This window comes from Phycodurus eques, chromosome 3 (genome assembly GCF_024500275.1).
Source record: "Phycodurus eques isolate BA_2022a chromosome 3, UOR_Pequ_1.1, whole genome shotgun sequence".
Classification (NCBI taxonomy): Eukaryota; Metazoa; Chordata; class Actinopteri; order Syngnathiformes; family Syngnathidae; genus Phycodurus; species Phycodurus eques.
Window position 1 is genome coordinate 21,313,198 of NC_084527.1, and position 24,303 is coordinate 21,337,500.

Sequence of the window (24,303 nt, forward strand, 5' to 3'; positions counted from 1 at the left end):
AAGGATGTGCAGCAGGTTAGGAGGATTAAGGATAGAGATGGAAATGTGTTGACTGGTGCCAGTGATGTGCTGCATAGATGGAAAGAATACTTTGAGGAGTTGATGAATGAGGAAAATGAGAGAGAAGGAAGAGTAGAAGAGGCAAGTGTGGTGGACCAGTAAATTGCAATGATTAGTAAGGGGGAAGTTAGAAAGCCACTAAAAATGATGAAAAAAGGAAAGGCAGTTGGTTCTGATGATATACCTGCGGAGGTATGGAAGCATCTAGGAGAGGTGACAATGTGAGTTTTTGACCAGGTTGTTCAACAGAATTTTAGCAGGTGAGAAGATGCCTGAGCAATGGAGGAAAAGTGTGCTGGTGCCCATTTTAAAGAACAAGGGAGATGTCCCGAGCTTTGGGAACTATGGAGGAATAAAGTTCATGAGCCATGCAATGAAGCTATGGGAAATAGTAGTGGATGCTTGATTCAGGACAGAAGTGAATATTTGCGAGCAATAGTATGGTTTTGTGCCTAGAAAGAGTATCACAGATGCATAATTTACCTTGAGGGTGTTGATGGAGAGGTACAGAGAAGGTCAGAATGAGCTACATTGTGTCTTAGTAGATCGAGACAAAGCATATGACAGAGTACCTAGAGAGGAAATGTAGCACTGCATGCAGAAGTCTGAAGTGGCAGAGAAGTATGTTAGAATAGTACAGGACATGTATGATGGCAGCAGGACAGTGGTGATGTGTGCTGTAGGTGTCACTGAGATGTTTAAGGTGGAGGTGGGACTGCATCAGGGATCAGCCCTGAGCCCCTTCCTGTTTGCAGTGGTGATGGCTAGGCTGACAGATGAGGTTAGGCTGGAATCCCCGTGGAACTTGATGTTCGCAGATGACATTCTCAGCTACAGTGAAAGCAGGGAGCAGGTGGAAGAACAGTTAGAAAGGTGGAAGCATACATTGGAAAGGAGAGGACTGAAGATTAGCCAAGTAAAACAGAATATATGTTCATGAATCAGAGAGGTGGAGGGGGAAGAGTAAGGCTGCAGGGAGAAGAGCTAGCAAGGGTGGAGGACTTTAAATACTTGGGGTCAACCGTCCAGAGCAATGGTGAGTGTGGTCAGGAAGTGAAGAAACGGGTCCAAGCAGGTTGGAACGGGTGGAGGAAGGTGTCAGGTGTGTTATGTGACAGAAGAGTCTCTGCTCAGATGAAGGGCAAAGTTTATAAGACAGTGGTGAGGCCAGCCATGATGTACGGATTAGAGACAGTGGCGCTGAAGAGACAACAGGAAAGCAGAGCTGGAGGTGGCGGAAATTAAGATGTTGAGGTTCGCTCTCGGAGTGACCAGTTTGGATAAAATTACAAATGAGCTCATCAGGAGGTACAGCCAAGGTTGGATGTTTTGGAGACAAAGTTAGACAGAGCAGACTTCGATGGTTTGGACACATCCAGAGGAGAGAGAGTGAGTATATCGGTAGAAGGATGATGAGGATGGAGCTGCCAGGCAAGAGAGCTCGAGGAAGGCCATGGTGACAGGGAGCACATTGTGGTGTGTGCGTGTGTGTGCGAGCGCGTATATGTGCGTGTTTTAAGTCACAAACGTGGGTGGTTTAATATAACACTCTGCTACCACCTGGTGTCCAAAATCTAATCTTAATTTTTTTTTTTTAAACTAACAATTTCAACTAACAAATCATCAAATTAATCGTTGTTTTCAGTGTTAAAAAGTTAAGAAATGTGTTAAAATTGAGTAAAATCATTATAATTTGTATCCAATTGGATCTTTACGAGCACGTGATATCGTGACGTCAGTGCGGTTGTGGTCTTCGGACTCGTCCACCTCTTAAAAAAAATAAAAAATACAAAATCCTCCGCCTCTTCCTCGGAAAACGGAACTGAGGTAAGAGTGTTTTTTTTCTTCTCTCCTCGAGCCGTCTGTCCTCCATGACACTTTGGAAGTGAACTTCAGCGAACTATCCAAAAACTTTTTCCTTCAAAATTATCCGAAAACGCTCTCAAAGTTATCTCGGGAAGCCGCCACGTACGTCGACGACGACGCGCACGCTAGCGGCCGTGTTGGGCACGCGCACGTCGTGGAGCGCGAGGCAAGCGTGGACAGGTAAAGAAAAAAAAAAAAAAAACACAAACACACACACAAAACAACAAAGAGGATGAGGGAAAACGCCAAGCTTTGCCAATTTAACGTCACCGTCGAGCACGCTTGTTGGCGTCCTTTGACGGCACGCACGAGTGCCAAAAGTTGGCGAACGTACACGCCCGGGCGCGCGCTTGTGTGAAGGGTTACGTGCTCGAGCACGGCCGCTGTGATTTAAGTAGGACAAACCTCACGTTGTTACTAGTTAGCTTAGCATCCAAGTGATTCGGACGTTCGTATGACAACATGGCATTATAAACATAAACTCGGTGCTCCTTTATTTTTAAAGCGGAACTATGTAATCGCTGTTTTGTTTTGCTCCGAGGCTCCGCCTACTGGTGTGAAGTGTTTCAAGCTAGCAAAGATGGCATCTACTGTTCGACTCGATTTAGATGCTTTTTAAAGCTAGGATATGATGTCAATTTTTTTAAAGCAGTACTATGCAACATGTTTGTTTTGCTCAACCAACTGCAGTGAAGTGTGTTGTGAAGCTAACAAAGCTAAGCTAATGTGTGATTGTAAACTGTAACATTAGCCCAGGTGCTATTGCTTAGACAACATGTTAATTTTAAGTTGTCTGCTGTCACAAATAGTGAAAAAACACAATATGAAGTACAACCCCAATTCCAATGAAGTTGGGATGTTGTGTCCACATTTCAAATTGTTTTTCACATTTCAAATTGTTTTTGGAAATTGTGGACGTCGTGTCCTCCGGGCCAAAGAGGAAAATAACCATCCGGACTGTTATGGACGCAAAGTTCAAAAGCCAGCATCTGTGATGGTATGGGGCTGTGTTAGTGCCAATGACATGGGTAACTTACACATTTGTGAAGGCACTATTAATGCTGAAAGGTACATACAGGTTTTGGAGAAACATATGCTGCCATCCAAGCAACGTCTTGTTCATGGACAGCCGTGCTTATTTCAGCAAGACAATGCCAAACCACATTCTGCACGTGTTACAACAGCGTGGCTTCGTAGTAAAAGAGTGCGGGTACTAGACTGGCCTGCCTGCAGTCCAGACCTGTCTCCCATTGAAAATGTGTGGCGCATTTGCAGCTGTAGAACAGCTGAAGCTGTACATCAAGCAAGAATGGGAAAGAATTCCACCTACAAAGCTTCAACGATTAGTGTCCTCAGTTCCCAAAGTTTTATTGAATGTTGTTAAAAGAAAAGGTGATGTAACACAGTGGTAAACATGACCCTGTCCCAGCTTTTTTTTTTGTGTTGCAGACATAAAATTCTAAGTTAATGATTATTTTCTAAAAACAATAAAGTTTATCAGTTTGAACATTAAATATCTGGTCTTTGTAGTGTATTCAATTAAATATAGGTTGAACGTGATTTGCTATAAATATATAATGGGTGCTAACTGACTGTAAATAAATTACTGTATTGAAATTAAATTACTTCACACATACCAAAACTTTAGAGCATGATTCAGAAGAACGCCGGCACGTTAACGTACAACTATTAGTGGTAACACTAGCTTGCTAGGCTACATAACTTTTTGTTGGCTGCTTGTGAGCCGTAGCGTATTAAAAGTACGTGAACATACCTGAAGCAATCCTTGAACCAACGTCTTCTTCCGAGCGCCGGTGACCACCACCACCACACGTTTTTCCGCATTTTGTTCTTTTTTGACCAACACAATACACGTGCGATCCATTGCTGTTGTCATGGACGTGGTAACGAGTGTATCCGGTTGCGTTTTTCACAGATTAGGAAGAAAAAAATACCCTTGACTATTGTTATATTGTCTGTCTCTTCGGCATTTGTGTGTGAATATTCGTTATTTGAAGGTAAATCCCTCCGTGATCAAATGCTAATGTTAGCTAGCTCGTCAATAGGGGTTTCCATTGAGTGATAACATAAGATGGCGATTTCTAAATTGATGTATGTCTTGTATTTAAATATTCAATGTGAGTAATTCTTTTTGTTGTGCGTTTAGTTTTACAGTAAACTCCAACTGGAGTGTCAATAAACAGCTTCAAGCACGCTCAGGGAAGGCAGAAGACCATGCGTCACATGGTTGCTACAAGCAACACATGGTGCGTTCCTCCACAATGCAGAAACTTGCATACACAACCGGTGCCGCGGCACATTGTTTTTCTTCGATTATGACATTTTTATGATCGTGAGAAGCCAAAATCGAAATCATGATTACATTTTGATTAATCGCCCAGCCCTAGCCTAATGGCAGGAGCTTTCAGAGGTTTAGGAAACTCGCCTGACTGAAGTGAGCAATTGATTATTTGGTGCAGATCAGCTAGCAGAGATTTTGCAATAGTTTTTAAAAAGTCATATGGTATTGAGACAAGACACCTATTTCATGATTTTCTGTACAGTTTTTTGGTTGACTGTATCAAATTCTGGCATGGTAATACAGTATTTCCTTGATGGTTTTTGGTGTTGTATCAATTTATCATTTTTCTGATTTGTGCTGATACGTGACCTGATGGATTGTAGTTTTTCACTAAAATAGCAAGCAAATTCATTGCATTGATCTGTTGTGTGGAGCTTTGGCGCTGGATGATTGGGGGGAGGAGGTTGTGAGCTTGTCAACCACAGCTAATCAAGCCAATATCGGGGTAAAATCCTTTAGTCTGATCTAGGCATAAGGATGTTGAGATTTTATCAGTTGACATCAAGGACTTGGCTATTTGTGATCATTTTTGTGTGCTCTTTGAATTACAGATTCTACCAAAGGTTCGGGCAATACCCGTCCGTGTTTATTAAGAAAAGGTACATAAATGACAGTACCAGCGCTATGTTTATGGAAACCAATGCTATGTCACCAACTGTGAATCCTGAGACAGTTGATATACCTTTGGATAAGTAGACCTGGAAAATGTCAAATGTCATGGGTGCTGTTGCTAACTATAAAACTAAGACAACTTTGCGCTGACCTAAAACACCACGGAGAAGCACTGTGATGGTAAAGCCCTCTAAATCAAAGTGATATCAATTCTCTGAAATCATTAGTAAGAACCTGAACAATACTTGTTTGCTGTGTCGATTTCCCAGATCGGGCCTGACATATTTTGTCAGGAACGACAAAACTTCTTGTAGTGTGACATAATCCACGACCAACGATTTGGCCCTATGATAGCTCTACGACACCAAAATGAAAAGTCTGGCATGTTTGATGTTTTTTGGGATATCTTCCGTGTAGTTTGAGATATCAATGACGACTCTCCGACAGCGCACCTTGACGTCGACCAATAGGATTGCGTATTGTGACCGGCACATTGCCTCCCGTGGTTGCTGTTGTCAACATACTTACATGCCGTTTTCAACATTTATTCACTCGTAAAAAACAATGTTTACCAAAGCTTTAGAGCATGATTCAACAGAATGCCGGCATGTTTATGTACAACCATTAGTGCTACTACTAGCTTGCTAGGCTACATAATGTTTTGTTGCCTGCTTGTAAGCTGTATTGTATAAAAAGTACGTGAACATACTTCAAGCAGGCCTTGAATGAACGCCCTCTCCCATCCTCTCCCCCACCACACGTTTTTCCTCATTTTGTTCCTTTTTTCCCCACACAATACATTGGCGTGATCCATTGTTGTTGTCGTCACCATGGTAACGGGTTTATCCAGTTGCGTTGACCGGTGGCGTGTTTTCTGATTCCGCCTCTCCAACACTTTTTGATTTGACAAGATAATGCTCAGTGATTGTAAAAGATGGGATGCAGTGGTATAGGACTACATGTCGTGTCGTGTTGCCACTGTCTGACCAAGAAACAGCAAGATTTTATGGCAATAGTCTGACATAGTGCAATTGTGAAAGACCAAATTTGTCTTGTAGTCTGATCCAGGCATTAAAGATTACTAGGTCTGAGATGTGACCTTGAATAGGAGTTGGACTCTTTATATTTTTGGAGAGGTTAAATGTGTCCAGTGTAGCAAAGAGTTTGTTTGATTATTATTTTTTTTTCAATGCTATTGTCAACATGAATGTTAAAGTCTCCCGTTATGATATATAATCTAATTGAATGCAATTATCAAATCGCAAAGGCTGTGTTTAAAAAATAAATAAAATAAAATGCTCACGTGACATGCGCCCAAGCGCGTTGGATAGTGGTGGGCACTGCAAAAATCTCTACCATACGGTTTGTAATTGTATGGTTATCTCAGATTTCACTTTCGCCGCGACTGAGGAGTATTTCATCTGAGGTTTTCCTCCAAGCGAGGAGGAGCCGCAGCTTCGCTCTCTGCAGGCTTGGCAGACAAGGCTCACCGGCTTTCACATGCGGGCAGCCGAACAGCCTCGAGTCCCGCGCAATCGGTTGGTAAAGAGAACCCCACAGGCTGAAGGAGCCTTTCTATGTACAGCCCGCAGCGGCCAGGCTTCCGCTTGTAGCATCTGTTGTTAGTGCCATATTGTTAGCGTCCTATTGCTCGAGTTGTTGTGGACCAGCATTGTTGTTTACGTTAACGTACATATTAGCATTCATGTCTACACTGAACACATAACACAAGTTCTGCTTCTAGATGTAAACACTGTTTACATTGAAACAAACAACACAATTTGTGTCACTTTTTGTTGTTGTGTGTAAAGATGGCAAAAGTACCCACACTGTACTTAAGTAGAAGTACAGATAATTTTGTAAAAAATTAAAAAAAAAAAACTTGTAGAAGTACTAATTAAAAAAATAAATAAATACAGACCGAAACATAACTAAACTAAACTAATAACTAAAAAAGTCAGTTCTATACAAATCGTTTGATAACTTGGCACAATGGAAAAATAACATTTCATATTTTTTAAACTGTGAGGTACCGAGCATTTGTTCAGGCTTCTATGCTATCGAAAAACTTCCCATAGTTTTGCTGACGTTGTGAAATGACTAACAAAATAATGCTAAATTATCTAGCAACTGAAAAAAAATACACCTTACTTGGATGAGTTTTTTCAGATTAGACGGATCATTTTTGAATCCCAGAAGTAAGCCTGACATGATAACAGTTTTTCTAAGACGATATATATTTCCCCAAAACTATCACGATAAACTAATTCTGTGCTTTTATTATTTTTTGATTGTATTTTATTTTTTGCTTCTAAATCATTATTGTTGTTGTTATTATTTCCTTTCTTGTTTATCTATTAAATTGTTTTTCTATACTCTGTGACATGGATCCCCCTGGGTATGAAATACAGAATAAAGAGCTGTAAGACTAGCCTGGTTTACATGGAGCCTTCTATTCCAATGATAATCTGTTTAGAAGCCCAAACCGAATGAAAATGCTCCATATAAACACCTCAGTCGGAATAAACAGGCCGAATCCTAATTGAATTTCATTCGGTTTCACCAGGGTTGAATATTCCTTTTGCCAAACCAGTCGGAGGTTTTTGCCATGTATACCGTCATTCAGAATAGAGAAAGCTCTGTCTGCGCATGCTTCGTCTCGACGTCAATGTTTACGCGCACCATAAATATGCCGGCTCCCGACAGAGCTCGTGTGCAACAGAGATCTTGTTTTTAATTACTTATAACTTGTTTAGCAAACTTTTTTTGAATAAATTTATAAAAACAATCCCAACTACTGTACTGAACATACGACAGACCTCCAGCTTGATAAATGATGTGACGTAGTGCATGGCTCACGGCTGTTCCGATTAAATGTAGTGCACATCATGTATACACCCGATTGGAATAGATCACGTCACAAGTAAACAGTTGACCAGAAACCTTCAATCAGAAATGTTTTCACTTGGAATGACAAAAAAGTCCCCATGTGGTTGGTCCGCTGAAGACGAGTCATTTACCTGTCAATCAAATATACGTTGACGTTCGCTGTTGTCAACTACTGGCTGAATAACGTGTTCCACTGAGGTTATGTTTAATAAACAGTTAACGTTCCCGTGTTTGTGTTAATTGGGAACTAACACACAACAACTCTGAGAGGCACTGACGTTTTTAACGACTTAGCCATGGTGGAGCGAGCTGTTTAGCTCCTCAACTCGCAAGCTCGTTAGTTCGTGAGCTAGTTCGCGGCCGGGCTAGCGAACACAACTTTCCCTTAAGTGTCCCTGTTGTGTGACTCTACGTGTTGCACATGGAGCAAGGCTGTGGATTGTTGGACGGAGACAACACCTGCAAGTGTGTACTGGTCCGTCGGCGTTCCATGACCCCACTAGTGGCTAATGACACAGCTGTCCAACTCTGTCAGCTCACTTTGTGATCCGCATGCCAGCTCACCAGAACAATGACCATTTATTGAGTCCAGAAAAACTATCGTTGTACATTTTATTTATTGAATCATAAGTCGATCTTCAGTTGTGCACAGACTGCAAATAACTTACGTGTTATTTGTCTGAGACACTGCAAAATAGTCCCACACCGACAACGTGTTTTTTCGCCGACAACATTGAAAAAAACTTTATTGGCCATCAGATAGTTACAGTACTACGCCACAAGACACGGAACAAGGCTAAAATAAAAAAGCTTTTGGATTCATAGGTGACGGCAACGCGGTGTAAACGATCGATGACGTCATTGATCGGATCGGCGAATTATGACATGAAAGCCGATCAGCATAAAATGCTAATTATCGGCAAATACCGTTCAGATCAGTGTAAAGTCTAATAAATAGATTATTATTTTGTCATTAAAAGCCCCTTTTCAGTCTTGGTTTTGTTGTTTTATAATATGAGGTGTCACAAAATTAAGAAATTAAGCATTAAAGTAGAGCTGCCACGATTAGTCTACTGTAGTCATGACGACGTCGATGATCAAAATCGTCGACTATTCATTTTATAGTCAATGTCGTTGTTTAGCCTGCGACCCTAGTGAGGATAAGAAGCGAGTAAAAGAAAATGTATGCAAATGGATGTCGGTTTAGTTTTTTTAAGCTTTGTTTTTCTCTCCATTCCTCCTACTTGCTTGCTTGTTTGCGTGCCTCTTTTGGCCGGATACCATGATGCACATGCACAGTAGTTGTTATCTGGGTCTTTCTAGTGACACACCTGCACAGTAGTGATCGTCCGGTGACGTGCCCAGACGAACCACGGCTAACCAGTGTTAGCGTTAGCAACGGAGCGCTAAAGTTTGACTTATTCGCCAAAGATGTGATGCTAAACATGCGAGACAGAACATGCCTTTTATGGCAGCACAACAGTGATACACGAGCATCTAAAAAGGAAGTATGTTGTGCCTGATTCAGTTTCTGACAAAGATGCTAGGGCTGGGTGATTTTGGAAAAAATAATAATCCTAATTCTTTTGATTGACATTGAATTATGATTAATAAAGATAATTATGCATTGAGCACCGGGGTTCAAATCCCGGCCCCCGTCTGTGTGGAGTTTGCATGTTCTCCCCGTGCCTGCGTGGCTTTTCTCCGGGTACTCCGGTTTCCTCCCACATCCCAAAAACATGCATGGTAGGTTAATTGAGGACTCTAATTTGCCCATAGGTGTGAATGTGAGTGGTAATGGTTGTTTATTTATATGTTCCCTGCGATTGGCTGGCGACCAGTTCAGGGTGTACCCCGCCACTTGCCCGAAGATAGCTGGGATAGGCTCCAGTGAGGATAAGCGCTACAGAAAATGGATGCATCTTAATTGACCTAAAACGGGAAGTGTGGTGCAGTGCATGTATGAAGCTGCATATTACAGTAAGCCAAGAAGTAAAAAAAAAAAAAAAAAAAAAGAGTAGAAGTAAGTCGCAGTAAAACTTCATTAAACTAGTTTTTCACAGATTAAGAAGAATATATGCCGATTGTTACTGTATATCACCTGTCTGCATGTGTTACTCCAGCATTTGTGTGTGAATATTCGTTATTTGAAGGTAAATCCATCTCGTGAACTAACGCTAACGTTAGCTAGCCCGTCAGTAGGGTTTTCGATTTTTATTTTTTATTTAAACAGGTTGGTCTCATTGAGATTAAAAACCTCTTTTTCAAGAGAGACCCCATTGACTGATAACATAAGATGGCAATTTATAAAACGATGTGTCTTGTACTTAAATGTGTACAATCTGTGTAATTATTTTTTTTGTGCGTTTAGTTTTACAGTAAACTCCAACTGGGGTGTCAATAAAGAGCTTAAAGCACGCTCAGGGAGGGCAGAAGAACATGTGTCACACGCTTGCTACAAGCAACACAGAGTGCGTTTACAACGCAGGAACTTGCATACATTGCAGCATTTTAAATAAGAAGCAGTTCTTAATGTTCTATCTGGATAAATAAAGGTAACTCATTCTCATATCTTAATTATCTTTTGTGCACACGTCAAGCTGGAAGCTAATTATGGTTGTATAAGAGCAACTGCTTGCTGGTGCGATAAGGTGCAATTTACATATCGCTGGCGTCAGGCGGAATCCTTGTACCTCCAAAAACTATCACGTTCAGGAAACTAAGTAAACGGTATGTATGATGAGCCATTAACATTGCATCATCAAACCATTTCTAACACTTGAAAAAATATGGAATTGACCAAATTTAGACATAGTAGGTTCAGCCCGGTGCCAGCGATATGATCCGATTCGTCAACTGATCGCAAAAATAATTGGTGACTAAGTGGTTGTGACTGATTGGTGACTGAGTCAACTATCAAGCTAATCGTTGGTCTCGGCCTTACATCAAAGTCATTGTTCTGCTTGACATGTTTCTTGACAAGCTTGTTTTGTCTGCTTTATAGTCAGAAACCGGTGTTTTTGGTGAAACCACCTCATCCTGTCTACTTAAGAATGGAAAAAGCTTGAAACAAACTGTTTTCTGGTGAAATAAGAGAGTCTACTCTTTCTTTTGCTACATTCTAATTATATTGTCACAGAAAATAATATTCTGCAGGTCTTGAAAGATCACTGAAAAATCTTTAGAATGGCTTGCAATATTCTGTTTTAAAAACTGCTGGCAGTGAATGACTTTAAAGTGCAAATTCCTGAATACCTACTGAAGTACAGTAAAAAAATATTTGTACTTCCCACCACTGGTTGTATGTCGCGTGTCCGACATGTCAAATCAAGCACTCCTCTCATTCCTGACGTGCCAACAAAACAAAACACAACACGCTCGTCGCTACATGCCAGTTGATGTTCCTTCAGCATGAAATCCAACATGGTCGCTGATGCTGTGTTGGTCATCCAGGGTGATCCTCTTGGAGGTGTTGATGTTTGTGTGCTTGGAAACGCTACACGCATGTAAACACACAGATGAACGCCCACAACTTCCTCCCCTGTCAATAAGAGTGTTATACTCCCACAAACACGTGAAATTCCTCTGAGAAGGGAGAGCGGGTAGGAGAAAGAGTGAGTGAAAGAGAGGGAGAGGAGGGGTGAAAGAGGAGGAAAGAGTGTAAGGGGGCAAGAGAAAAAGGTGAAAACGAGATGAGGCGGTTAAAGAGAGAGAATGAGAAAGGGGGATGAAAGTGAGAGGGGGGAAGAGAGGAGTGGGTTAAGAGAAAGGGGGCAACAGAGAATGAGAGGGGGGAGAGTGAGAGGGTAAAGAGAAGAGAGAAAGAATGAGAGCTAGGGGAAGAGAAAAGGGGTAAAGATAGGAAGTAGAAGAGTTAGAGTGAGGAGGGGGAAAGAGTGTAAGCAGGGTTCAAAGTGCCCTAAAATCGTTGCTTGCCCATGGCAAACTTGAGCTTTCCCTGTTCCGTCACGTGCTCTCAAATGTTTGCTATATCTCACGGTTCGGTTTGATCACGGTATTAATCTCACGGTCCGATAATTATCGTGGTATTGTGGGAAAGCTCACGGTATTGCAGGAAGGTTGACGGTACAGGTGGGGCGAAGAGGTGAAAGCAGGAATACTGAAAAACCTCTCCTTTTAGTGCTCGCCGAGTCCTTCTCAATAGGCTTTAGTAGCTGTGCGTTTTCCCCACAGGTTTTTGTGAAAAAGACATCTTCGGATCTTCTATCTCCGTCTTTTCAATGTTTACATTCGTACACAGTACCTCCAAAACGCTATTATTGGTGCAGCAATAAGCATGCCATGCTCCCAATAACAAAACCGTCCATTGAGAAATTGTCTGTTCACTAATTTGGTAGAATTTATTGTCATATTTTTTTTAAAAAGTGATAACATTCAAAATTGCTGCTATTCTAACTAACATTCAAAATGACTGCCTACTAAAAGTAGTCAGAAAGGCAGGAACAGCGCAGATTTAGAAACAGCCAAGTCACAATAAAAAAAATATTCATGGGACTCAGCCATAGTTTCTTTTCCTCCCTTTAGTGATATCGTAAAATGATTTATTTTTCTGAGTAGCCTTTCTGATATGTTTTTATTTGAAATGTAGACATTACATGTGAAAAGAGGGAAGTATGCAAGATGATTTATTTTTGCAGTGATATGGAGTGCACCTGTTTTATAATTACATTTTTGGCACTATTGAAATGTAATGGTACAGTATATGTTTTAACTTTTAACTTCTGAGGACCCGGGTTCAATACCCGGCCCCGCCTGTGTGGAGTTTGCATGTTCTCCCCGTGCCTGTGTGGGTTTTCTCCGGGGACTCCGGTTTCCTCCCACATCCCAAAAACATGCATTAATTGGAGACTCTAAATTGCCCGTAGGTGTGACTGCGAGTGCAAATGGTTGTTTGTTTGTATGTGCCCTGCGATTGGCTGGCAACCAATTCAGGGTGTACCCCGCCTCCTGCCCGATGACAGCTGTGATAGGCTCCAGCACGCCCGCGACCCTAGTGAGGAGAAGCGGCTCAGAAAATGGATGGATGGATGGAGGGATGTTTTAACTGAAGAATCGTTATTCCTTTTCATGTGATGTTCATTCACCCATGACGTTCGACTCACTAGTACACCACTAAAGAGCGATACTGTCACAATATGCTCAAACAATTCGACGAAGGAGAGGGGGCGGCAGCGGCAACAGGTGGAGAATTGAGGTTCAGAGTGGACCTAGTATTTTTGTCTATCTTTTAGAGTTTTTTTTCAGTTTTTTTAAATAGTATTACATTGTGCACGTGTTCCTAATCAACTGACCACATTGTGTTTGCACGTTTTAAGAGATGTAGTGTGTGTGGCCCATCATGCACCTCTTCCTGCTGCTCATCCTTCACGCCGCAGCAGCCGTCGCACAAGTTGACCCAGGTACACACAACGACAGAGAGGGGAAAGATACAGAAAGAGGGGGGATGGAGAGGAGGTGAGAACAGAATGGGGGGAAAACAGGGAAGCGAGCAAGAGGGTGGACAGGGGTGAGAGAGAGGTGAGGTGAAACAGCGAAAAGGAATGAGAGAGGGGAGGTGAGAGAGAGGGGGGGTAAGAAAGAGAGAGAGAGAGTGTGTAGGGGGAATTAGAGAGAAAGAGGGAGCCTCGAGAGAAATTGGGAAAAGAGAGGGAAAGAGAGAGAGGAGAACTAAAGAAGGCAGAGAAAGAGCGGGAGCGAGAGAGATAAAAGATGGAGGGAGGGTGAGAGAAAGGGAACAGAAGAGAGGAAAAGAAAAAAAGGGAGGGAGGAAAGAATGAGAGAGGGGACAGAGAGATGGGAAAGAGAACGGGAGCGAGAAAGGGGAACAGGGGAAGGTGAGAGAAAGAAAGTGAAGAAGAGAGGGGAGAAAAGCAAAAGACAGTGGGGAAAGAATGAGAGTGGAGAGAGATATCATTGGAGTAATAGGAGAGTGTGATAGGGACCGAAAGAGGGGGAGTGAAAAGAGAGAATGCAAGAGAGTGGTCAAAGAGAATATTGATACAGTGTGTGTGTGTGTGTGTGCGCGTGTGTCCAGCACACTGTCGCTATGCCCTGGGCATGGAGGATGGGCGGATCAAGGATGATGACATCACAGCATCCAGCCAATGGCACGAGACCACAGGACCGCAGTACGCAAGGTCAGCATTATTGTTAGAATGAAAAGTATGATCAATAATTCTGTATTTTAATGTTGATGATGATGTTTGCCGGTTGTGTCAGGTTGAACCGCGAGGACGGCGACGGTGCCTGGTGTCCTGAAGGCCAACTGGAAGCGTCCGACTCTCAGTTCCTGCAGGTTTGACTACACCTCTTCCTCCTAGTCAGCATCTGAGTGTTGCATTCAAGAGCTCTGGGAACCAAGAATGATGACACTTGAAACTCACTTGCATGTTGCCTTTCGTGCACCTATCTCAGCCACGAATTGGACATTGTTTTTACTTCTCAGTTTTATTGAATGCAGCGTAAGTGTAATGTTGATGAAGTGATCATATGCTTGCTTCCTTTTAAAAAGCTTCATGCTAATCTGCTAACATGCCCACAAATTAAAATGCTATTATGCTAACCTGCTAACATGTACCATGCTAACATATCTTCCATGTGTTCAGGTGGACTTGCGCCATCTGACCTTCCTGACAGTGGTGGCCACGCAGGGACGCTACGCGCGCAACGGCATTGAGTTTGCGCGAGCATATAGCTTAAACTACAGCAGGGACGGAGTCATATGGAAGTCATGGAGGAACCGCCTGGGAAGCACGGTGGGCTTGTGTGCATGTGTGTGTGTTTGTATGTTTACGTAGGTTGTGTGTGTGTGTGTGTGTGTGTGTGTGCGTGCGTGCGCACGTACGTGTTAATGTAGTATATATTTTGAATTTCAAGGGTTCCCGGGTTTTGTCTTGCGGGTCTGGGTGGGGCAGTCCTCTTCCTCAGTGGTTGTCCAGCCCGATTCACTATATATAATATATATATATATGTATATGTATATTATATATATATATATATATATATATATATATATATATATGTATATTATATATATGTATATTATATATATATATATATATATATATATATATATATATGTATATTATATATATATATATATGTATATATATATATATATGTGTGTGTGCGTGGGGGTTCAGGAAGCCCAAAGAATTAACAGGACGTGTGTGAGGGCGTGATAGACGTGAGGAAGGAAAAAGAAACAATAACACTGCCTAGGCTCAATCACATGACTACCACATGAAGTGGTTGTGGGTGGAGCCTAACACAGGAAGTGTGTTTGCGTGTGCGCGCAGGTAATGGAGGGCAACAAGAATGCGTACGCGCCTGTCATCAATGACCTTCACCCTCCGGTTGTGACTCGATGGGTCCGCTTGATTCCTCTCACTGAGCTGTCCACTGTCTGCATGCGGGTGGAGCTGTACGGCTGCCCCTGGGAAGGTAGGCCACGGCCACACGGCGCGTTGTTGCCGTTGATGGTTGTTGACACTTGCGTTTGTCGCCCTCAGATGGTCTGATCTCGTACAGTGCCCCCGAGGGACAGCAGATGATGCAACCTGGCTTTTCCACCGCCATCCTCAACGACTCCACCTACGACGGCACCCACCAGAAGAGGCGGGTCAAAACACCTGCTGAATTTGCTCGCATGCTTCACGCTCACACGTTTCATAGTAAATGCTGACATGCTCCATATGAACATCCTTCATGCTAACCTGCTAGCGTATTTCATGCTAACATGCGTAACAGCTGTCATACTAAAATGCTAACTTGATATGCTTAATGCTAAAATACCACCATGCTTCATACTCTCATGTCTAAAATGTGCTAAAAGACTAAAGATTCATGCTGAAATGCTAATATGCTAACATTCTTCATGGTAGCAGTCTTCATATCAACATGTATCATACCAACATGCTTCATGTTGTCATTTGTCTAAAATGTGTTAAAACATTTAATGCTGAAATACTAACATGATTCATCATGTTATGACATGTTTCACAGTAAGATACCATTATTTAATTCTAATGTATCATTTTTACATGCTTAATATGCCAATAAGCTTAATTTTAAACTGGTAGCTTGTTTCATGCTAATATGATAACATGCTTCATGTTAACAGGTTTCATATCAAAAGGCACTTGTCAATAATTCTTTCTAAAATACTGTTTTATGCTTAAATGCTTCATATGATAACATGCTTTATATGAACATGTCATGTTAACATGCTTCATGCAACCTTGTTACATACTTAAATGCTAACATGCTTCATATGAACATGCGTCCTGCTTCGTACTAACATGCATCACGCTAAAATACTAGTGTTTCATGTTAACGGAGTCATGGTAACATGCCTAATATGCGAACATGCTTCTTACTAACTTGGTAACAGGTTTCACGCTAGGGCTGCCCGATATTGGAAAAAAATGACATTGCGATTTTTTTTTGTAACCCTGTGATATGTATTTCAGTCTCAGAAAATACAGGATGCAACGACTAGACAGGCTACTTAATCCTATACAGTATCACAATAAATAGACACTTGATCATCTTTTAGACCTTAGCTTCAGGAAATTTTCACGATCTGGACCTTTTAAAATTTTTGTTGAATACCCCTGATTTACACTAACATCGGTGCTAATCTTATTATATCTAGATTTTCTTTTCACCGTATGCTACCATTTACATTAGCAGACATTTGTTGTTTAGTTGTTTCTTTTACGTGACAGTTTTACCGTAAACTACAGGTGGGAGTGACAAATTAAACAACTTGCAGCCAGAACATTTTCCCCCTTATTTAGAGAATGTTTTACGAGCTTAAACTATTCCCATGATGACTGTGATTGGTGGAGTGATGCTCGCATTGCATGTTCGGTACCCATGTTCTTTTGCCCCCTACTTCTCCAGGACCTTTGCGATGTGACTATTGCTCATGCACACCTCGCGATGACGATGATCAAACAATATGTAGTGTGGCCCGATTTCATGCTAATATGCATCATATTTAAATGCTAATTTATTTACATGCTTCACACTAAACTACCAACATGATTTATGCTGACCTGTCTAAAATGTGCTAAAATACTAACATTTGCTAACATACTTCATTTTCATTGTACCATGCTTCATATTAAAATGCTGACATAGTAATATATTCATTCGCAATATGCTTCATCCTGACCTGCTAATATTTGGCAGGCGAGTCACATGCTCCTTGTGACCCAACACTCTCATCCCAACAGGAAATTGTCCGGTGGTCTGGGCCAGCTTACAGATGGCGTGATAGGGCTGGACGACTTCCTGTTGACGCGTCAGTACCACGCATGGCCAGGGTATGACTACCTGGGCTGGAGGAATGTTTCGATGGGACCAGACCACACCGTGGAGATGGAATTTGTCTTTGACCAACAGAGGAACTTCACCTCCATGAAGGTACAGTCTTATTTTGAAATAATTCCTTCACCTGATTGACCACGTCCTGGATGTCAAGTCAAGTTTATTTGTATAGGTCTTAATCACAAAAGAGACTCACAGGCGCACAGTTGGCAATGACTGACGACATCCCCGAATCTAAACCCCCAATCGGGCAAGGAAAAACTCAAAACCCCATTTGGGGAAAAAAAAGAAACTTTGAGAAGGGACCGCAGATGGGGGGGATCCCCCTTCCAGGTTGACTAGGCTACAATGGATGTCGAATGGGCAAAATTGATCACATAGTGGTGGGTGCTGTACAATGTTCATTACGATGGCAAGGTCAACGTCACGTAGTATGACGTTGTATGTATGTACTGCATATGCATCTATATACGTAGTATGTCCGATTTATTTTTGCATTGATATCTGTATTTCTGTTGAGTGGACCTATTTCATTATTTTATTTTTGGGGACGACTGTAATGTATTGGCCGAGGGATATGTGGAGTCGGAATCGTTATTCTGTCTCCGTGTAATGTTCTTTCACTCACAACTTTCAACTTCAGATAAACACTCACTTGTATACCACTAAAGAGTGCTGCTGTTCAGAATCAGAATCATCTTTATTTGCCAAGTATGTAAAAAAATGTGTCTCCAGTAGTTGGAGCTGTTCTACTATGAAAACCGACAGTCAATTGACAGAGAATACTTTTTAGACACAGTCACTGAGCAATAAAAGGTTACCAGAAATATGGTAATGCTGGTACAATTTTATTTATTTATTTTTTTGACAATTGTGAAAAATGATGCCGAGTCCTCTAGCGATTAGAGCAGATTGAAATGACTAATAGAACAATTGTCTGGTGCAGTGACCATTGTGCAAATGGCGCAGAGACTTAAAAAATGTATGCAGTTTAAAGTGACAAGTAACGCGATAATCTGGGACAGTGTCAATTGTGCAAATGGTGCAGATATTTCTCAAGCACGAGTGGCCAGTTTTGGTCAACAACAGATATGCAAGTCGTGCAGGGTGGCGAGACTACTACAGTCAGTGCCCGAGTAATGTATAATTGGCCCGACAGAGATGTGACAACAGTCTCAAGACAAAATTGGCAGCATGTTACAGTGGAATTGTAAGTTAAGTGTTTAGGAAGTTAATGGCACGAAGAAAGAAGCTGTTGGAATGTCTGCTTGTTTTAGTTTGCATTGATCGATAGCGCCAACCTGAGGGAAGGAGCTGGAAGAGGTGGTGACCAGGATGTGGAGGGTTTAAGAGGATTTTGCATGCTCTTGTCTTAGTTCTGGCAGCGTGCAAGTCCTCAAGGGTGGGTAGGGGGGTACTGACAATCTTTTCAGCAGTTTTGATTGTCCGTTGCATTCGGAGTTTGTCCTTTTTTGTAGCAGCACCAAACCAGACTGTGATGGATGAACACAGGACTGATTCGATGACCGCTCTGTCGAACTGTTGTTTGTCCACAGTAACATTTTCTTGGACTTACTCTATGCCCAAAGAGGTCTTATTTTGGAAAGACCTCTTTTAAATGATTGTCTACTTCTTCACTCTTCACCCATTCATCCATTTTCTTCCACTTATCTGGGGTCGGGTCGCAGTGGCAGCAGGTTAAGCACGGAGCTGATCTACTGTTCCATAGCCAGGACAAGAACCATACTGCTCCTCCTGAATCCGAAATTCGACTTCCTGATGGACCCTCCTCTTCAGCACCCCTGAATAGACCTGAGCACAGATGCTGAGGAGTGTGATCCCCTTGTATTTGGAAACAGCCCTCTGGTCCCCCTTCTTGAAAGGGGACTACCACCCCAGTCTGCCAATCCAGCCAAACATCTTGCACCTTCACCCAAGTGGTGTACTTCCTGTGTGCAGTATCACTCTCTTATTTTGAATAAACTCCTGTACCTCTTCCTGTGTGCAGTATTTCTTCTATTTTTGAAGAAAATCATTTAAATTCAGCTGCCGGTCTTCTTATTGTATGCACACTCTCTTATTTAGAAAAATGTCCTTCACCAAATATTTTTTTCACCAAATGGTGTACTTCCTGCGGCATAAACCTGTGTGCACCATCACACTAACTTTGATTAAGAAAATTCTCTACATTCGACTGATGGTTTTATTTTGGGGGGGGAAATTTTATCGTCTACTTCCTGTGTGCGGCATCATTACTCTTATTTTGAAAACTGTGCCCCTCTGCTTCCTGACAGGTTCATAGTAACAACATGTTTTCCCGCGGCATAAAGATCTTCTCATCGGTGTCCTGCTGGTTCAAGCCCCGGCCCTCGTCCATGTGGGAGGCAGAACCTGTGGTGTTCCACACAGTTCTAGACGACCGGAACCCGAGCGCTCGCTACGTGACCGTGCCACTGGAACGCCGCGCCGCCACTGCACTGCGATGCCGCTTCGCCTTCGCAGACACCTGGATGATGTTCAGCGAGGTCTCCTTCCAGTCAGGTGACACGCACACTCACACACGCATGTACATACACACACATACAGACACACACACATGTTCAAAGATTGCAAACGCACTTGCTAGCATGCACACACGCAGTCATTGTGAAGCTTACACGCACATATACACGCATATTCATGGTTGCACACATACGCACACACATCAATTAACACACACGCGCACACATTGTGAAGCTAACTCATACAAAGACATTGTGAAGCTAACACTCACACACATACATTGTGAAGATAACACACAAACTATGAATACAGCACACACACACCTAATGACGTTAACACACACACATATTATGGTAACTTTCTGTCATTCATCAGAAGACACGTCAATGTCGGTGACTCCACCGTCCGTCAGCGAGTCTAGCACAGCCCCGCCCATATCAGGTATGACCTTACAACCGTTTCCGTCTTAAAATTCCCTTCGCCGTCTTTGCTGCTCAGCCACCATCTTGTTTGTTGTCTCCCGCTAGCCGCTGTCCCGTCTGCCAGCGCGACCCCCGACAACGGCAACGCGCCCGTTCTGATTGGCTGCCTGGTAACCATCATCTTGCTGCTGGTCATCATCATCTTTCTCATCCTGTGGTGTCAGTATGTGTGTAAAGTTCTGGAGAAGGTGAGCGGGATAATGGAAATTACACTGGTATTGTAGACACAGAATAAATATTTACTATTACTATTTCAATATTCATCATCATTCATTGATAGCTGTCTTGGTGCACTTTGTAGGTTTGTTGCTTAATAAAGTTCAGTCCATTGACTTGCATGAGTTTGCGGTGCAGATCTGACACATTTAATATGGCGGCCACACTCACGCATCCTAGAAACAGGCTTCAGGCGGGGTCTGTTTACTGTATATTTGAGGTCTATGGTTGTCAACGCCTCATAGGCTCCCCGAAGGATCCTGGGCGAGGAGGTGACTGTGCGACTGTCGTCCTGCAGCGACACCATCATCCTGCAAACCCCCCCTGTGCCACCCCGCTCTGGACACGCCCCAGGAGGTAAACCATTGGTTGCAATCGTGTCAGCTGTACACTGTATTTGATTTACATTAATGACAACACACAACCATTTCAAGCGCCCCTGATTAATAAAGTTTAGCTGTTGTAGTAGGCCCTCCACATGTGCTCATGTGTCCCTCTAGGCCTGGCCCAGTCAGACCCCCACTATGAGCGAGTCTTCCTGTTGGACCCTCAGTACCAGAACCCTGAGACATTCCGGAACAAACTGCCTGAACTCTCACAGAGCGCCGAAGCCTCAGGTCAGCCACATGCTGCTTCACTTGACTTGTTCGGCTGTGTTGGGCATCACTCCCCATCCACTATTTAGTGCCTTATATAGTGAATTCTCCATTTCGTAGTGCTGTTCGAATGTGTAGTTAGTGAGTATAGGTTATCCCCTATATCAACCCCTCAATGTCTCCCAGAATCCATCTTGAAAAGTAGTGACCAACCGATAGTCACTAGAAAAGCAATATATCCATGATGTATTGCGCCGACACAGAAAAAGCAACAAATCACAACACAGATGGACATAAAGTTCTTTGTTTGTATTAATTTCATTTAAAAAAATGGAGTTGTACAGGTTATAGGTCACATTAATGGTGAAAGAAGTTTGGAAGTAATTTATCTTGGTCTCATTTTTATAGCACAAAAACCTAGCATTTGAACAGGCAAAGTGTGCTTACTTCAAGCAGTTTATTTATCATGCCCAGTTGAAGCTAACTGAAAAACTGACACACAAAACAAATTACAATTAAACATTGTATATTCAAATGCCAAAATGTTCAACTAAACTATACATTAATGAACGTCCACTAGATTAATGCTAACATAATGCAAAACGCATAGTTGCACTCATAGAAATGAGCTTAGACATAACTAATTATAAACCTTTGCGTTATACAGTGGGGGAACACTATATATTAAGTGGTAGGGCAGAAGTGAATGATTTGAAACAGCCTTCTTCTTCTTCCTCCTCTTCTTCTTTCTTTCCGGCTTTTTCCTCTTCGGTCTCCTAACGCTGACTTCTTGTCACATGATCTCAGCCTGCCGCCCCCAAAGGTGACAAAGATGAGAAAAAAACGCTGATGTCAGCATTTTATTCCAATAATAATGAAAGATTTTACATTTTGTGGCGGCAGCGTGCGGCGGCGGGTACGCTGAGCCCGACGTGACGCAGTGCACGCCGCACCAGTGTTTCCATAGCAACGCGCCGCACTACGCCGAGACGGACATCGTGCGTCTGCAGGGCGTGACGGGCAGCAACATGTACGCCGTGCCCGCCCTCACCGTCGACTCACTGACGCGCAAGGACATCTCCGCCTCTGAGTTCCCGCGCCAGCAGCTGCTCTTCCGCGAGAAGCTCGGCGAGGGACAGTTCGGTGAGGTGCACCTGTGCGAGGCCCAGGGGCTAGCCACCTTCCTGGGGGAGAACGAAGAGGAGGAGGAAGGAGGCGTAGCCGGACGGGACCGAATTGGGTGCGCCACATTGGTGGCAGTCAAGCAGCTACGGGCAGACGCCACCAGCCAGGCCAGGTACGATCGCAGGAACATTGTCAAAGTGTGGTACTAGTATCATTAGTGGTATGCGAGCTCTCTCTAGTGTTATGTGGAAGAATCACTGTCTAAGTGCAGTTCACTTGTATTTAACCTTTTAGTACAATACAGTGCTGTGAAAAAGTATTTCTCCCTTTTGAAATTCCTATTTTTGTACAGTTTCTCGACTCTAACTCATTCACTGCCAGATGTTTCAAGAGCAGGGAACCCCATATTGTCAAACATTTTAGAGCAATTTCACTGATTTTTCAACCCCCACAGAATATTGTGTACTGTGGCTCAGGAAACAGGAAGACCACTCTTGAGTCTTGGGAATCATTCCAATTTTTTTTTTTTTGCAAATTTAAGACAAACCTTTATGTTCCTTTTGGTCAGCGATGGTTTTCGCAACGGAGGCCTGCAGTTCTTTAGATCTTGTCTTGGGTTCCTTTGTGACCTCCATTTGTGAATAATAAGCCACAATTCATGATTTAACAACGGGGGGGCATTACTTTTCACACACCTTTGAATATGTTTTTTTTCCCTTCATCATAAAATCATTGAAAAAATGCTTTTCATGTTTACTTGGGTTATCTTTTTCTGATATTTGAATATTTTTATATGATCTTAAAAATTTAAGTGGTGAAAGTATGCAAAAAAATAAGAAGGGGGGAAATACTTTTTCACAGCACTGCACATTTGCACAGTTTGTTAGTTTTAATTTTTGTATATTTAAGCCCAGTATTCATGTTCAAACTGTGCGTAATGTTTCAGTACACACAGCTGTATCACAAATGAGCACAATACAAACGTATAATTTATTAAATCGTGGTTCAGAGACGAACACGATCACTGCAAAGTGTACAATCCAAATATAGCAGGATAACAAGTTAGCTGCGCAATCACTGCTCTGCGGTAGTTATGAGCAATTAACCAGAATGCATTGAGCACTTCAGGTGACTGGTAACTATCAGGTCTTAACTTAAGGCCTCTTTATACTCGGCGGGCGGTGACCGCGCTGACATCACTGCGGCTATCCTGCGCACAGTTTGCATAGAAAAAATATACATTATTTATTATTTGTCATAGACTAATAATCTTCAGTCACTTGAATGAAATTTGATTATTTTCTGCAGGAATGATTTTCTGAAAGAGATCAAGATCATGTCGCGGCTGAACGATGCCAACATCATCCAACTGCTGTGCGTGTGCGTGACGTCCGACCCGCTGTGTATGGTGACAGAGTACATGGAGAACGGCGACCTTAACATGTTCCTGTCACAGCGTGAGATGGAGAGCACGCTCACGCATGCCAACAACATACCCTCCGTCAGGTGAGCTCCACGCTAACGCTTCATTCATTTTGATGTGTCTCAAACGGTTACATCAGGTCGGAGGTACCCCCTGATTGGGCCAGCAGGTGGGGGTCTCTGGCCTCAGTCCTGGCGTGCAGCATCTTGGTCAGTTCCCTCTGGCGGACGAGAAGCAGGACCCTCTTGAATTGATTGGAGGCTGGGTTTTCTTGATGAGACATTTCTGTCCATCCATCCATCTTTACCGCTTATCCTCACTAGGGTCGCAGGCGTGCTGGAGCCTATCCCAGCTATCTTTGGGCGAGAGGCGGGGTAGACCCTGAACTGGTCGCCAGCCAATCGCAGGGCACATATAAACAAACAACCATTCTAAATTTACAGAAACCAAGGATAAAACTAAGACTCAAAGGGCCAGATAAAAATCAGAAGACATGAGCTGAGCTGGTCACAAGTGTTTTATTGGACGCTTTGGACAAACAATGAGTATATCACCTGTGGATGATACATTGAATCAACAGAACAATTACATGAGCTTATATAAGTTTTGATGAGCCCACACCGTACCCCAGGTCTTCCCCTTTCACCTGATTGGTGAGAGCCAGGTTTACGAATCCTTTTGGGAGGCGTGAGTTCTATTTGTGTCCTCAGAGAAGCTAGGCAGTACATATCCATTAATCAAACCTTTGAGTTCTACCTGTGTCCCCTATTTAAGCCTTATTTCATTCCTGGTCGTATATCAGTCATACCTTAA

At 42.7% G+C, this 24,303-nt stretch overlaps 1 protein-coding gene across 2 annotated transcripts in view; it reads left to right on the forward strand.

Moving 5' to 3' along the window:
- The first annotated feature begins 1,843 nt into the window (after window positions 1–1,843).
- Window positions 1,844–24,303, forward strand: part of ddr2l (discoidin domain receptor family, member 2, like) — a 30,228-nt gene continuing 7,768 nt past the window's right edge. The window contains exons 1-15 of one of the 2 annotated variants that reach the window (XM_061672454.1): window positions 1,844–2,106; window positions 13,126–13,209; window positions 13,845–13,947; window positions 14,030–14,105; window positions 14,416–14,565; window positions 15,109–15,253; window positions 15,322–15,427; window positions 17,053–17,242; window positions 19,441–19,687; window positions 20,024–20,089; window positions 20,176–20,318; window positions 20,592–20,703; window positions 20,847–20,963; window positions 21,846–22,239; window positions 23,376–23,573. In XM_061672454.1, the coding sequence (XP_061528438.1) occupies window positions 13,149–13,209; window positions 13,845–13,947; window positions 14,030–14,105; window positions 14,416–14,565; window positions 15,109–15,253; window positions 15,322–15,427; window positions 17,053–17,242; window positions 19,441–19,687; window positions 20,024–20,089; window positions 20,176–20,318; window positions 20,592–20,703; window positions 20,847–20,963; window positions 21,846–22,239; window positions 23,376–23,573 (2,108 nt within the window). In that variant the 5' untranslated portion in view covers window positions 1,844–2,106; window positions 13,126–13,148. The remainder of the gene's footprint in view (window positions 2,107–13,125; window positions 13,210–13,844; window positions 13,948–14,029; window positions 14,106–14,415; window positions 14,566–15,108; window positions 15,254–15,321; window positions 15,428–17,052; window positions 17,243–19,440; window positions 19,688–20,023; window positions 20,090–20,175; window positions 20,319–20,591; window positions 20,704–20,846; window positions 20,964–21,845; window positions 22,240–23,375; window positions 23,574–24,303) is intronic. The other variant, XM_061672455.1, reaches the window with a different exon arrangement.